The sequence below is a fragment of the Poecilia reticulata genome, chromosome 4 (assembly GCF_904066995.2).
Source record: "Poecilia reticulata chromosome 4, P_reticulata-male-v2, whole genome shotgun sequence".
NCBI lineage: Eukaryota > Metazoa > Chordata > Actinopteri > Cyprinodontiformes > Poeciliidae > Poecilia > Poecilia reticulata.
In genome coordinates, this window is record NC_088833.1 from 28440026 (window position 1) to 28452526 (window position 12501).

At 40.0% G+C, this 12501-nt stretch overlaps 1 protein-coding gene across 3 annotated transcripts in view; it reads right to left on the reverse strand.

Annotated features, from left to right (window-relative positions):
- sned1 (sushi, nidogen and EGF-like domains 1) overlaps positions 1 to 12501 on the reverse strand; it is a 34902-nt gene that overhangs the window by 15120 nt on the left and 7281 nt on the right. For 2 of the 3 annotated variants that reach the window (XM_017304524.2, XM_008407699.3), the window contains exons 2-11: positions 9673 to 9960; positions 8417 to 8557; positions 8138 to 8297; positions 7916 to 8041; positions 7508 to 7621; positions 6348 to 6461; positions 5792 to 5905; positions 3749 to 3784; positions 1133 to 1225; positions 901 to 1029 (exon numbers count right to left, since the gene is read on the reverse strand). In XM_017304524.2, coding sequence (XP_017160013.1) covers positions 901 to 1029; positions 1133 to 1225; positions 3749 to 3784; positions 5792 to 5905; positions 6348 to 6461; positions 7508 to 7621; positions 7916 to 8041; positions 8138 to 8297; positions 8417 to 8557; positions 9673 to 9960 — 1315 coding nt within the window. The remainder of the gene's footprint in view (positions 1 to 900; positions 1030 to 1132; positions 1226 to 3748; positions 3785 to 5791; positions 5906 to 6347; positions 6462 to 7507; positions 7622 to 7915; positions 8042 to 8137; positions 8298 to 8416; positions 8558 to 9672; positions 9961 to 12501) is intronic. The other variant, XM_008407700.3, reaches the window with a different exon arrangement.

Genomic DNA, 12501 nt, shown 5'->3' on the forward strand with positions numbered 1-12501 from the left:
GGAACTGTACAATTTACAACCTTAAAAAGAACCTTTAGCCACTTCTGAACAGCGGCAGATCCCAGCACAGCCAGTTCAAACAATTATATGCACATATAAGTTTGTTAGGATTTCAACATTTTGCAAAGGTCTGGAATAAGGTCCTAACTGTCACCCTTAGACTCAAGGAATGAACCAGAAGCTGCTACCGGAGACTCCAATCTGCCATAAACTGCTCACAGCGAAGCAAGTGTTACATCGCCATGGACATGGAAGGAGAACACCAAACAAGAAGCCTAAGCTCCAAAATTGACACCAATGAAATCTACTAAAAACTACCCACATGGATGGACCAATTGCGAAAGTTTGTTATGTTTATATAGCACAACTATTGAGATGTTAGGTGACACTGAATGGAGGAAAGGATGAGGGAATCAAGGTGAGGCTTTCAAATTTAATACCACTGTAACCGTCAAACCTGGTGGTGGTTGCACAATGCTAAGAGTCTGTTTACTGTTGGCTTAAAGGGTATAACAGCACAAACATCTAACATCTAACATCAACTTCACATAAAATCAACAGCTAAACCGATGCAATTTGAAGACGGCGGAGTGTTTCAACAAACCAAAGATACGCTGGTTTTAAATTATGCCAAAACAGGGAAAGCTTTCGGAATGGCTATGACCTGAAGCCCAGAGAAAAATTGTGGACTACAGCTAAGAAGCAAAGTCTGTGTCAGAAAGCCAACCTAGTAAAAGTTTGAACCAAATATTAGTAGGAGTAAATGTGCAATATTGACTTTTTGATGATTGGGAGAAAATCTACAATTCCACCGTACCCATGACAAGGGTATGAAAACTTCTGACTGAAACTGCAGCTGCCAAAGTGTTTGTTCACCATGCTGGTGCCTCAGGTTCTTACCAGGGTAAAAGTCCATATGATCAGGCTCTACTCCAGTGTGACACGTACAAAGATAAGCTCCTCCATACTCCAAACAGGGACTTCCATCAGGACATGTTCTGCTGTTACTGCACAGGGTCTGAGTTATTCCTGAGTTAGGGGAATTGAGAAAAGCAGGTACATAAATTTTAGCGGAAAATGTCTCAGTCACAGAGTGACCCATTCATCAAGGGATTATTCAGCTCATACCCACCCAGCTGACAGTAAGCTCCGGTGTAGCCTGGAGGGCATTCACAGGTTCCATTGATGCCCACGCAGACGCCCCCGTTCTGGCAAAGGCATTCTACTGCAGAAACACACACACACACCCCCGCACACGCACACACACACACACAGGCAGATGGAGATTGGCTGTGTGAAAGATCCAGTCCTAATAACCATCATCAATGCCACATGTTGAGTGTCTTTCATCTGATATATTGCAAACCCAAGGTTCTCAAACTAGCACCACTTGAGTTTCGAAAAGGGAAAACAAGCGAGAAATGATGATTCCTGTGCTGAGTGTCCATCTAATGAAAGTTAGCAATTTGAGCTAATGATGGTGTACTTCTTTACAGTTTGTGTATCCCAGCAAAATGGACAATGTTCAATACCAAAAATTGTACAGTACTTCCTTTGCTGGATATTTAGCAAGAAGTACTAAATAAATAAATAAATAAATAAATAAATAAATAAATAAATAAATAAATAAATAAATAAATAAAACATTACTTTATGGAAATGTTGACTCCTGAAATAAAATGGAAAGCAAAATTAAACCACATATTTTAACAAAACATGCATTGCCAATCCTAGAGAAACTCATATGTTTATCTTTGGTCGCATTGATTACTGCAACAGTGTCTTCACAGTTCTGCCTTAAAAATCAATGAGGCAACTGCAGCTGATCCAGAACGCTGCTGCTGTGTTCTGACTAAAACCAGGAAGACAGAACACATCACCCAGTTCTAAAGTCCTTACACTTTAGAACTGTAAGGACTAAAGTAGCTCAGAGAATAGACTTTAAAATACTATTGTTGGTTGATAAATCACTGAACGGCTTAGCACCAATATAGAAGATCTGGTGTTGTCATAACAACCTTTCAGACCTCTCTGGTCTTCTGGTTCTGGTTCTGCTCTACATCCCCAGAACCAGAACCAAATATGGAGACACAGCATTCAGCTTCTATGCACCACAAATTTGGAACAAACTTCCAGAAAACTGCAAAACTTTTGTTTTAGTTCCTTTAAATCAAGGCTATAAACCCACCTGTTTAGAGTTGCTGCTGAACCATAATAAATGGAACACTGACCAACATATTTGATGTGTATGATGATTTTAATGATGGCATTCGTCAAAATATAATGTTTGTTACTGGTTCCTCAATTGTTGACTCTATGGAGTTTTTATGATGCCTTGTTGCTGTAATGTGCTCCACAAAAAAACTTGACTGATTGATTGACTGAACATCTTTCTCCATTTTACTTGCCGTTGATTGTGGCAGTACTGGAAAATCATAGCCCTTACTGACGTGGTTATTTGTTATAAGAAAACCACTGCTGCAAACTATCAATTTGCTGCCATTTCTCTTTTCCGACTTCAGAGGATAAAAAAAATAATAATTACCCTTCTGCACAATGCACATCCGCTCCTCACGAACCGTACGAATGTTTTTGTTTTGCTCTCCCTGCTTAATTGCAGCAGTGGATCAAAGGACACGGCTGTGTCGTGGCTTAATGGCTCCACCTTTGAAGTAACCGGGAACTCTAGCGGAGGGCATTCATTTTCCGGTGATATGGAGCATATTTTGTGACCAAAAAATACAATGCCCCTGGGGCAATTAACGGACTGTTAATTCGAGAGAGCCACTTTGATTGGCCACCTGCGCCGCCCGGGCCCTTTGATCTGAGAGCCTGATTAGGCACGTCTGAGTCCGGCTACTTTCTCTTCCTTGGAGAATCCTGCTCTATTTTTCCCCTGCTGTGCCTTCCAAGTGAGCCAGGCAGGAAAGTATTTGGGAGATTTAAGAGAGACTATATAAGCACTGATAGTTATTTCAGCTCAGGGGTGAAAAGCAACATGCATTTGTAGGAGCTCAAACCTTATTAAAGGGCACTTTTAGCAGAGGGAACAAACACTTGCAGCAGCTGGTCTCAGTTGGTTAAGTGCAATCTCTTTTGAAAGATGAAAGTTAATCTCTGGAACAGGAATAGCATGACACAAACTCTACATGCTGTGTGACTGGGAATGAAATTTTTTAGTGTAAATGGCTAAAAACGATAAATCACGTGACGCTATGGCTCCGTTCCAAAGAGGAGCAGTTTTGAAAGCATGCATACTTCAGCAGCACGGGCTGAAGAAATGACTCGAATACCACCGTGCTGCCTCAACTCATAAACTGGCACTTTTTAGGTCTAGACGAAACGCTTCCTCTTGTTTGTAAACTAATAAAAAAGGCACTACAAAGCAATTATTCGCAGGATCAAGCAACCGGTTCCTGTAGTAAACTGGGCGAGGTCGTGTCACTTTTGATAATTACGATAATTCATCACTACAGCCGAGTCTTCCAGGGCAGACGTCCACATTCCTGTGGGATAGCACAGCTCTTCTTCAAAATACCTCAGTCTGCCTCTCTACCTGCCCAGCTGCCTGCACTTAGCAGCAGAGAACAAAACCTGCACACTTTGACAGCGTTTAGAGCAGAGCACAGGAACAGATCCAAAAGTCCAGCAGCAAAAGTATCTTCAACCCAGTGCATTCTTAATCTCCCCAAAAAGCAGATGTAAAACAGCAAAATGTGAACTATTTTTGGCAAAGCTTCTCGGTTACCTGTTTGGTTGTGTGGATCAGTGGAATTCATCAGCTCTGAGGAAAAAAGGCAACAATAGAGGGTTATTTTTATTTTATTAAAATAATACAATTTAGAAGATGAAACATCTTTTATATTGAAAAATATACTGGTTTCCAAAAGAATTATGGAAATAAAGAGTTTGAGAAATGAAGAATGAGAAGGAAAACATTTTTAGAGAAAAGTACATCTTATTCCATAAATAAATATGAAACAATCACCATAAACTGTGGTGTCCAATTTTCTTTCCCCACATGGGCCAAAATTGTCAGAGCACACAGAAGATTATTTTGTTTTTCAATAAAAAGCACACAAATGCTAATTATTTTTACGATGTAGACAGTACAATATTTTAAGAAAAAGAACAAAGTATTCTGACTGTAGTAGAAAAATAATAGTTTTACATCACAGAGATAACAAAAAAATAAAGCAGATAACTACAGTAAATCAGACAACATAAATCTAAGCTTATAATTCTGTATTTGCAGAAACCAGGTTAGAAAGTAAAGGAGAAAAAAAAATCTGAGACTTAACTATTTTGAACTACAAAGTATCTACAATATTAATTTTTTTTATTTTATTCTAATAAGATTTCACTCTCTTATTTTGGTCCTAAAATAACTTTCAAAAAGTTTGGATGTTGGCAGTTAGGTCTACAAATAATAAGAAGCATTAATGATGACTCTTGAATTTCATAGACAAAAGACTGAAAGAGCTCCAGCTTTTCAGGAAAAGGAGGAGGAAATAACTGAACTGTTTAAAAACAATGTGAACTCTGCAAATTAGAAGTCATTTTTGTATTTTTCCCTCCAAAGTGTCTGTCAATATTAAATTCATAAAAACTTTGGCTGGACTTATACTGAGGAATGGTTTTGAATATAAAGGTTAAAAAAGCTAATTTTAGCAAGTTGTCTCTGTATTTTTATTTAAAGTAAAATTCACTCTATTGTACCCTATTTCTTCAGTCATGTCTTTGTTTCATTCAATAAAATTTCATTTTCTCTTTGTAAGTAACTTTTTGTTTCTTAAAACCTAAACACAGAGGTAAAATCATTTTCCTCTTATCATAAAACAAGCAAATGTTAAAATGCAGGAAAAAAACTTGACAAGCTAAATTTAATCAAAGGACCAAGGATATTTTTGCAGCTCTGGACATTGTCAAGGTGTTGAATCCGTATTTACTGACCTACTCTGATCTACTGCTTTTTCTTTTTTATTTGATATTACAACACATTGAAAACATTTTATATTTTGTCACATTACGTCCACAGACTACAAAAGACTATGTTGCTTTCAATAAGTAAAAGTGTGCTGTGCATTTGTATTCTGCTCCACTGAGTCAAGATATCTGCTACAATCAGAGCTGAAAGTCTATTGTCACATTTCTCTACCAGCTTTAAACATAGAGACGAGACTTTTTCTTGTTCTTTTCTGCAAAATAACTTACACTCAGTCAGATAGGAAGGGGATAATCTGTAAACATCAGCCTTCAGTCCTTATGAAATGCTTAAGGATTTAAGTTTGGAGCTCTACTGAACCATCGTAACACAGGAATATTAATTTATTGGTATCAGAATAAACCCAGAATCCTTTTCTCAACCCTTCACAGCTTTGCACGGCTTCATGTCGATCCGTCAGATAAAATCCTGCAGAAATTCATTGAAGGCTTTTCTGCACACAGAGTTTCTGGCCACACAGCTGCAGAAATCCTCTCTGAATTCATAATTCTTTCCACTTTTCAAAGTTGATTATTTTAAAGGCACATTAATTTGGCTAAGAGCGTGCCAAAGTATGTTAAAAATGTTTTCAGTGGCAGTACATCCACAGATCCTTGCAACTGAACAGGATCGAGAAACAGAAAAACCCTCTTCCCACCAACAGGTCTGAGAAGCGAATGTTGCAATTAGTCAGATATTGTAAACTGTCTGTGGAGGGGCTTGTGTTACTCTGCAAAGGCAACCAGGATACAGTTGATGAAGGCAAAAAAAAAAAGTTTTCTATGAGTTTCTCTTGCTGAAACCCACCTGTTTCACAGAACGTCCCACTGAACGCAGCGGGACACACGCAGATGAAGCCGGTCACCCGATCCACACATTCTCCTCCATTCAGACATGGCTGGGATTCACATTCGTTGATGTCTGAAGAACACACCGATATCGAACAATCAAAGGTGAATCGAGAGGCGGATGTGTTCAACGGTAAACTGGATTAGCGGGATTGGCCTCGCCTAGTGCAGGCATAAAGTTTCATTGACCAGGTGTCTGGCATTAGGATTAATCTGGTTTCATGTAGAAGATTTGTGAACTCTGGAGGGCCTGATCATTTCATTTCCTCCTGGATTTAAGTTACAAAACTAAACATCTACATGGGACTTGGATGAGAAAATGACTTTTTGCATACTGACTTCACCGAAGGAAGCCATTTGAATGTTTTTAAAAGAAGCGGTGCTTTGAAATCACTTCGAGTAAGACCAGTTTGTCTACCAATACCAATTTGTCCAGATTGATAAAGTTTTTGACACAAACCGAGGATAATGTAGAAAGAAGTGAAAATGAGTCGACCGAGACAAACCCCACTCACCTGTCTCACAACGCACCCCGATGAAACCCGGCTCACACACACAGGTGAAATTGCCATCGCCTTGTACACACGATGCATTGTTAAGGCATGGTCTGTCTTCGCACTCGTCAATGTCTGCAACACACGCGCACACACACATACAGAAAGACACACTCAGGAAATATTTACTCAGCTGATTAATATATCCTCCACGCGACTCCCCTCATTCTGCAAATATGTGCTGCTGGCTGCGAAGGTATTAGAAGAGGCTTTGATACTTCTTTGCAGGCTGATCGACTTTGTGTTTGTGTTGTAAGGTGCTTAATGAGCGCTTAGGTTCCAGGTAGGAAGGAACTTTGTTCAGCATGGTAGGAAACTACATCTCCATTTTAAGTAAACATAGCTTTTTCTCATATCATATTGTCACCTTCCTGAAATATTGGCCTAAGTATTTTTTATTTTTTTTTGCCAAAAGTGACTTTTGTAAAAAAAAAAAAAAAAAAATTTGAAAAAAGAAAAAAAGACCACCTTTTTCATTTAAAATTATGTTTCAGGCATGAGACTACACCGCAACAAGAAAAGCGCATCTTAAGCTTTATAGATTTTTATTTTTTCCCCAAAAGATTCAGACATGTATTCTTTTGTTTCCACTTTACAATTATTTCTACGTTGTGTTGCTTGGTTACATGAAATCGGTTCAGATCTTGTCGACTTCCATTAGCAGGTTCTAGAAAATAACTTGAAGTCATTGGTTGTCAAAGACTAAAAAAATATAGAAATGATGGGCTAAGGTGCAAAATGACCGGTGCTTATGGTAACAAAACGTTTATCAGTTGCGTTTGTCAAAAAAATAGCCAGTCATGTGGCTCTCTTCCAAATTGAAGACTGTTTACAGATTGGTGATTGGCCAGAAAACTCCCATTCTCGCCTTCATGAAAATCGCACAAAAATTCATTAAAAGCAAATTCAAAATAAAAGGCTTATATAAAATATCACTCACTGCTTGAAGTTATTCTGTTTGTTCATTAACATCCTATTGCATCAGGATTGAAAAGGGAGACGCATGCAGATATCACACCCAATCCCAATAGAATGGAAACACAAACGCTGCATAAATGGAGGATTATAAATGGGAAGGCGACTTTGAGTCATGACAGCCTGAGGAAATAGATGGAATGTACCTATTTGGCAGTGAACCCCCATGTATCCGGGAGGACACTCGCAGATGAAACCATTAATCCGATCTTTACAACTCCCGCCATTCTGGCACGGATTGGAAGCACACTCGTTGACATCTGCAAAAACAGGAGGAAACACAAGGGAGGCACTATGATGTTTTTAATTAAAAGGAAACATCTGGTAAACGATTGAGACGACTTCCAAGGATAACACATCTGATTGGCGCAGAGCTGATACAGGTATTAAGGAAATACTCAGGTGTCCCTCTGGAAAGTCTGCTGAAATCTAGCTATTTTTTTTACAAGCCGACATTATTTTTCCTGGCCGTTCTCGAGTAGACAAGTAGTTGCTCGCAGCATGCACGTGTGTCAAGCTAAACACAGCAGGAAGCAGTGTCAACCATAACTCACTGATTTGGCACCGGCGGCCGGTGAAGCCAGCCAAGCAGGAGCAAGTGAAGGAGGGGTTGCCTGTAATACAGTCGTTGATGCACTGGCCTCCGTTCAGGCATGGACGCAGGTGCAGACACACCGAGGCTGGAAGATAACGGGAACGGGAAGCGGAGTGACGTCAAAACGTGAAAGGTGCGATTTTAAAAGAAATGTTCTTCTTTTAAGGAGTGCGGCTCTCACCAGAGTTGCAGCCTCCCACTTCCACGTTTGCGTCGTCTATCCTGAAGACCCATCTGCCCGGGTAGCCGACGTTGGTCGTTTCCTCTAAGCCGACCACATCAGTGGTGCGAGAGCCCGGGATGTTGAAGTAGCGCCTGCCGTCGCCAGCGTTAAAGCCTGCCTAGGAAGACGGTAATAAACGGGACGGATGTGTCAAAGGACTGATAATAGAGAGATTCTGAACCACTCCCGACAGATGGGCACTTTGTATCCACAAGCAAGATAAGAAAGGGATCTTACCTGTGCCGCAATGCCCCCCAACCCCACTAGGTTTCCTCCACTGCTGGCATGCCTCCCTGTTGTCCAGGTGATGTTATTGTACTGGAATATGGTAAAGGAAAGCTCTCCGTCTGTAATCAGCACCACCTGGAAAGTATTAACCTGCACAGAAGGAAAAAACAGCTTTGGGTAAAATAATGACTTCATTAGTTGTTGATGCAAGAAAAAACCTTGAATACCAAAGAAAAATCTCTACTTAGATAACAAAAGGGGAGTAAAATATCAAGAACTGTGCAAAGATAACAAATACAAAACCTTGAATATATTTGGCTAAAGGTTTACTTTCATTTTGCTTTCGAAAAACATTAATACCCATTAGAGAGACTGATTAGGAAGGTCAAGCCTGCAGGCAGGCCGGTAAAATATATTTGTAGTAATTTAATTGAGTTAAAGGGTTGTAAGCTATGTGGGATAATGACTTGCATTATAATATAGAGGTGACAGACCTCCAGGGGCAATACTTGGCAACGATGGGAGCACATATCTGTCTGAAAGGTCCCTAAACTGTGTGCATCTGCAAATAGGGTATCTTTACATATATACAACTCTTAACATGCATGAAAATGTGTGATTGTAACATGAGAAAACAGATTCAAGACGTATAAATACTTTCTCAAGGCGCTGTAAGTTGCATGGTTTTCGCGGTCATTATTTTCCACCAAGTTTCTGCTTCCTTAAAACTCACTCCAGTACGTAACTCTTATTTATTATTTTTAAATGTTTTTTGCATACTTGTTAAACATGTCACTATGTCCTGGTATCATGGAGACAGATAATATGTGGAAAAAATAACTTCTCTGCCTCCTTCCTGTGATCCTACTGCTATCTGCAGAAATTCTCAGCTCCCGGGTCAGAAACAACCAATAAGAGCCGGGAGGAGGGTCTTAGCACTGTTAATCAAGCTCATGTTTGCCCTGCTCCTACCCTGTCTTTTGCTCCATACTCCACTACAGCTAGTTCTGCAAAACCGAGCCTGCCTTGAATGCACAGGCTAGTTAACATGGCCACCAGAGACGACGGATAATCAGCTTTCCTGTAATGTTACGTATACGATTGTGACTGACAGCACTAACCCCCTCCAGGCTCTGATAGGTTGCTTCTACCCAGGACCAGAGTATTTCTATTGTATTGTATGATGAGATCAGATTTTGAAAACACCCAAAGTTACACTACTACTTAACTCGATGTTGACAGAACAGATTTGGGTAAATTTGTACCGGCGTTTGAGAGTTTCCTCCAAAGAAAGTGACTTGGTGCCAAGTAGAAATGAGCACCCATGTTGCGTTGAAGTCGGGGAACTCTGCGAAGTACGTCCTGACATCACCTGAAGCCCTCCTCAAGACGGAAGCATCCTGGCTCTGCCTGTAGAAGACGCTCCCTGCCAGACGGTTGTCCACATCGGCCCAGAACGGCGCCACCACCCTTCTGTCGCCAGCAATTGGAAAAGCCACCGGTGTAAACTGAGAGACCTCCCTCAGGAAAGACACCAGACCGTTGTTGTTAACCTGAGGAGAGGAACCAATAAAGCCACATGAATAAAACACCCCACATGTCAGCCTGAAGTTGCTCTGACTTGTTTATAGGATTAGGTGGAGTTAGGCGAAAAGTGCTGAATGGGGAAACATAAACTGCGTCACTGGGTAAACTCTGGAAATGAGCAGTGAAAGCTGCTTTCGTGGAAGTTGGCACTTCCTACTTAGCAAACAGACGCTTCCTTTAATTCAAACGATGACAGCAATAGAGAGAACCTGCTTTCTGTTGCTCTCACCTGCAAAGTCAGCACACCTGGAAGAGCATTTGTGGTCTTTAAATCTGCAGCAAAGTAAATCAGCAGCAAAGTAACCAAAAACCTTCAGACAAATGAAAGGCAATGCAGCAACAAAACTCCAGGAAAATGGTGTTTCCACATGAAGGTTTGCTGCTTGATTTGCTCATAACTGGTATGACTGGGAAGTTATTTAAAGATGTCAACCTGGACTTAAAAATAGCAGCTAAAACATCACACACACACACGCACACACACACACCCACACACACACACACACACACGCGCACACACACACACACACACACATATATATATATATATATATACACACACACACACCCACACCCCCCCACACACACACATGTGCGCGCATAATTGGTAGATTTCGATGTCAAATCATTGACTTTCAACATTTTTTTCTTTCTGATGATAAAGGAAAGAGGCATTTCTGAAAAGAGAATAAATCAACATAAAATGAGTATAAATAAGAGAAATATCTTTTTTTTTTATAAAAAATTACAAATGATTTATACTCATCTCAATAGTCAAAGGAAGAATCTTTATTGGCATTACAGCAGACCCTGAGCAGTATTCTGCATGGTTCAGTCTTAAATTTATCTTTAAGACTGACTGACCTCCTTTCCATCACCCTAATCCTTAGCTCCCTTCACTGATCCTCTGTCAGGTTCAGATCAGGAGTTTAGATTGGGTCACTCCAAAAACTTGTAAAAAAAGAAAAAAACATCCAGTGAGAAGAAACATGTTGGTAAAAACCCCCCAAAGATTACCTTAAGACTTAATCTAGCAGTGATGCGAATAATTTTGTGCTTATCTTTATTAGCACCTTAACTACTAATAAGCATTTAGCAGATTCTGCTTATGACTAAATGCTACCTTTTTAGCATTCAGTAATCCTACAGAAAGTAAAAGGTTCACATGACATTCATTTACTCACTTAATTCTCTTTATCTGGCTAAATTCCACAATACACATTTAGTCCCCACTGAGTCTCCAATAAAAGCAGACAAATCTGAGCATTTCTGACTCTTTGTGATTAATACTGTTTTAACATGCAATTAGGGAAAAATATCTAAAATTGCGCCGAGCATCATTAGGAGTTGCAAATGCAAGTTAAGGCGAAACAGAATCTGCAAAAGGAAGTCTGAGAAACACATAAGGAGTGAGTTGTTTACATAGCTCTGCAGAAGGCATGGGCCAGCTACCAGCTAGACCAGAGGTGGGTAGAGTACGCACAAATTGTACTCAAGCAAGAGTAGTACTACTTCAACAAATTTTCACACAAGTAGAAAGTAGTATTTTAAGAAATTTTTCAAGAGTGGAAAAAATACTTGGTGAAATGGTTCCTCTAGTGCAGTGTACCTGATCAAAACTTCTGAATATCTAAAAATGATGTCATCAGACAGACAAAACTATAGTTGTGCAAATTCTAGGATCTTAAAGACTAAAATAAAAAGACTTGTTTACAGAGCTTGTGTAGAAGCAAGAAGTGAAGTGATAGTAGTGATACTTCATAATAATATTACTCAAAAAAAGGTGCAGTGAAGTGAAATTTTTTCCAAAAAGTTATTCGAGTAAATGTAACTTGTTACAACCAACGGCTAGTTTCAAGGTATGCCAATACTTCAGAATGTTACGCTTTAAAACTGATTTAATTTTTTTGCATTCTTATCACAGCATGATAATCTAGTTTGCAGGTGCAAACGCCCAGTTAGGGAACTTCCCTGATGCAAAGTGATATAAGAAGTGATTTATGTTACAGCACATAAATGAACGTAGTGATTCCTCAATTTCAATGTGGTGACAGATTCTGAGTAATTGCTCTAATAAAGTTAGAACCAGATAGTTTGATAGGACAGACTAACTGTCCTATCAAACCACCAGTGTGGAAAGGTTCATCCTGCAGACAGAGAGGATGAATCCCAATGAAAGGCTTTCATTCATGCATTGTGCTGGAGTATTATTAGCATGGGAAGAGTCTGTCCGCCCCAGCTGGCACCTTTCCTTTCTGTCCTAAAACCCCGGTGTGAACTCTCTTCGCTTTCACGCTGAGTGGCATGTGACAGTGACAAAGCAACATCGGATGGCTGAACTCGGCTCCGCGGATGCATGAAAACCATAATTTGAAGAACTTTGCTGTAAAAACAGCGGAGGAAGTTTTGTTTGGCACAGCGCAGCAGTTCAGTTAATTGCCCAACCACAGTCTTCCCCTCTGAATCAGCGTGATGTGGTGAGAATGTGGCTGGTGCAGAGAGAGAAA